Source organism: Populus trichocarpa, chromosome 11 (assembly GCF_000002775.5).
Source record: "Populus trichocarpa isolate Nisqually-1 chromosome 11, P.trichocarpa_v4.1, whole genome shotgun sequence".
Lineage (NCBI taxonomy): Eukaryota > Viridiplantae > Streptophyta > Magnoliopsida > Malpighiales > Salicaceae > Populus > Populus trichocarpa.
In genome coordinates this window covers 15143364-15145653 of record NC_037295.2, presented here as the reverse complement: position 1 = coordinate 15145653, position 2290 = coordinate 15143364, and the positions used below count along the sequence as shown (strand labels likewise).

At 35.7% G+C, this 2290-nt stretch overlaps 1 protein-coding gene across 1 annotated transcript; it reads right to left on the bottom strand.

The window, feature by feature from the left end:
* Positions 1 to 915: 915 nt before the first annotated feature.
* Positions 916 to 2053, bottom strand: LOC7462339 (uncharacterized). Its single transcript, XM_052456912.1, has 2 exons — positions 1667 to 2053; positions 916 to 1478 (listed from the first exon to the last, which is right to left on the bottom strand). The coding sequence occupies exons 1-2, from the start codon at positions 1923 to 1925 to the stop codon at positions 1165 to 1167; spliced, it is 573 nt and encodes a 190-aa protein (XP_052312872.1). The 5' UTR covers positions 1926 to 2053; the 3' UTR covers positions 916 to 1164.
* Between the last annotated feature and the right edge of the window lie 237 nt (positions 2054 to 2290).

Below are 2290 nucleotides of genomic sequence, written 5' to 3'. Positions count from 1 at the left end.
CTTCAAAGCCTCTTCACTGAAATACATCTTAAAGAGTCGAAAAGCTACTCTCAAGATGAACATTCATCCATCTTTGAGAAAGAAAACTAAAGCCTCTAAACAAGGCCGACAAGAGGGAGCAACTGGGTAAAGATTGCAGCTATGAGGAGGTAGTCCAAAACAAGAGCTAAGACCCACCCCCACTATTACCAAAGCACAGAACATTAGATTAACTGACAAGCAGTCACCCTTCATTTATACTGCAGAACTTGCAGATTAAGAAAAACAAAAATTGCACTGGAGACTAAAGAGATATAAATGGATTATCATATGACAGAAGCATGTGAAATATAAGAATCACATGCTACAGATCACCTCATCATTGATCATCTGTTGTCTACAGTGGCATTAAAAAATGCTTTTGAATACAAAGAATTGGAGGTGTCTTGTATTCAAGAACAGTTTGAAACACAGTTGTTCCAAACTTGATGCATCCCCCAATCAACTTACATCAGCACACAAAGACTCCCCTATGGAATTAGGATGAGAGTGTTCCATACCACAAGGCCAACTGAGAATCTCTACTTAACTTCTCCAATATTCCTTCAAAGCTTCCAAGACCAAACATTCCCAGCAATCAATATTAACATCAGATAAAAACTATACACCTATTGAGACATTGGCTCCAGCTCCCCAAGATCTCTGGCCGAGCATTTTGATTCAGTGAATGGTATGACCAGGCTGGTTTCAAAAAATTTGGTCGACTCATGCAAATCTTGTACATATAGTTCTCTGTATGTGTGTCATAGGAGATGACTAAAAATCATTTCAGTCATATTGGTTTCCTCAGCTAAACAAAAAATCAAACAAAAATCAAAAACTGAAATTTTATGCCTTTCAAACCAATCTGCATTGGTAATATAATGGAACCGCATAGACTGAAAGGCTTGTGTCAATTATTGATTAGCTGAACCAACTTCATGAGGCATGTAAAGAAGGATAAGCCAATAATTTGCAGATTAATCTACATTGTGCAAAAAGAAGCTACTAAACAGGCATTCAACTAGACAAGACACATATGGTTACCGAGATTATCTAGAGAAAACAGAAAATACAGCTGCATCTGATAACTATACAAGGGCAGATAATATATATAAATGCTGCTTCTGTGACTTACCACCTGCATTACAAGAATTTCTCGATACTGGTGGTTAAGGTAGTTTTGGGAACAGCACCAATAATGGCCTCTTTCTTCTCACCATTTTTAAAGATGATAACAGTGGGAATGCTTCGAATCCCATACTCAGTTGCAATTGAAGAACAGTCGTCAGTGTTAAGCTTGTAGCACTTGAGCTTTCCAGCATATTGATTTGCCAGTTCATCAATTACAGGGTGAATCATCCGGCACGGACCACACCATGGAGCCCAGAATTCAACCAGAACAGGGGATTCCGATTCCAGCACAAGTGACTTCCATGTTGCATCAGTAACAGCGGGCACTGCGGTTCCAACACAAAGAGATGTGAGCCATTTCTACATAATAATTAATTCCAATTATTTAATAGTAAACCCTTATTTATGACTTCAATATCTAAATTTACAATTTTATATTAAAAAATAAAAATATTAAAATATTAAAAATCACAAATAAAAAAAAAGAACGAAAGATGGGATTTATGATCTGGACCTTTAACAGCAATGTCCTGCGCTTCACAAACGATCCTTCCAGCACAAGCGAGTCTAGAACTACTCTGACTCACCGATCCGAGAGAGCGATTTACAGTCGATGAAGAATGAAAGTGAATCTTAAGGCCTTTGAGTTGTGGGAAGCGAAGCGATCTCCGATTAATAGTTGAAGCAAAAGCAGTGACAAGCGTAGTAGTAGGTTTAGGCAAGACAGCAGAAGAGCGAGAAGGAGCGGTGAGGGATTCAAGTACAGTAGCCATGTGGAGAATCGTATTATCAGCTCGGGATTAGGTCTCTAGAGATCGAGAGAATTGAAGAAGACCAGTGAGTGATGGAGAGAGTGATGGAGAGAGATGGGTGATGATGATGATGATGATGATGTAGATAGATCTTGGTAATGTAGCTGTGTTTGCAGTTTTTTTTTTTATAAATTATTTTTAAATTAAAAATATATTAAAATATATATATATATTTTTTAAATTTATTTTTAATATAACATATGTTTCAAAATTATATAAAAAAACTTAATTTAAAATACAAAAGCTCAAAAAAATTTAAAAGAATTTTTTGATTTTTTTTCTTCAAATTATTTTTTCAGTTATTTTAATATATTTAAAAAATAAAT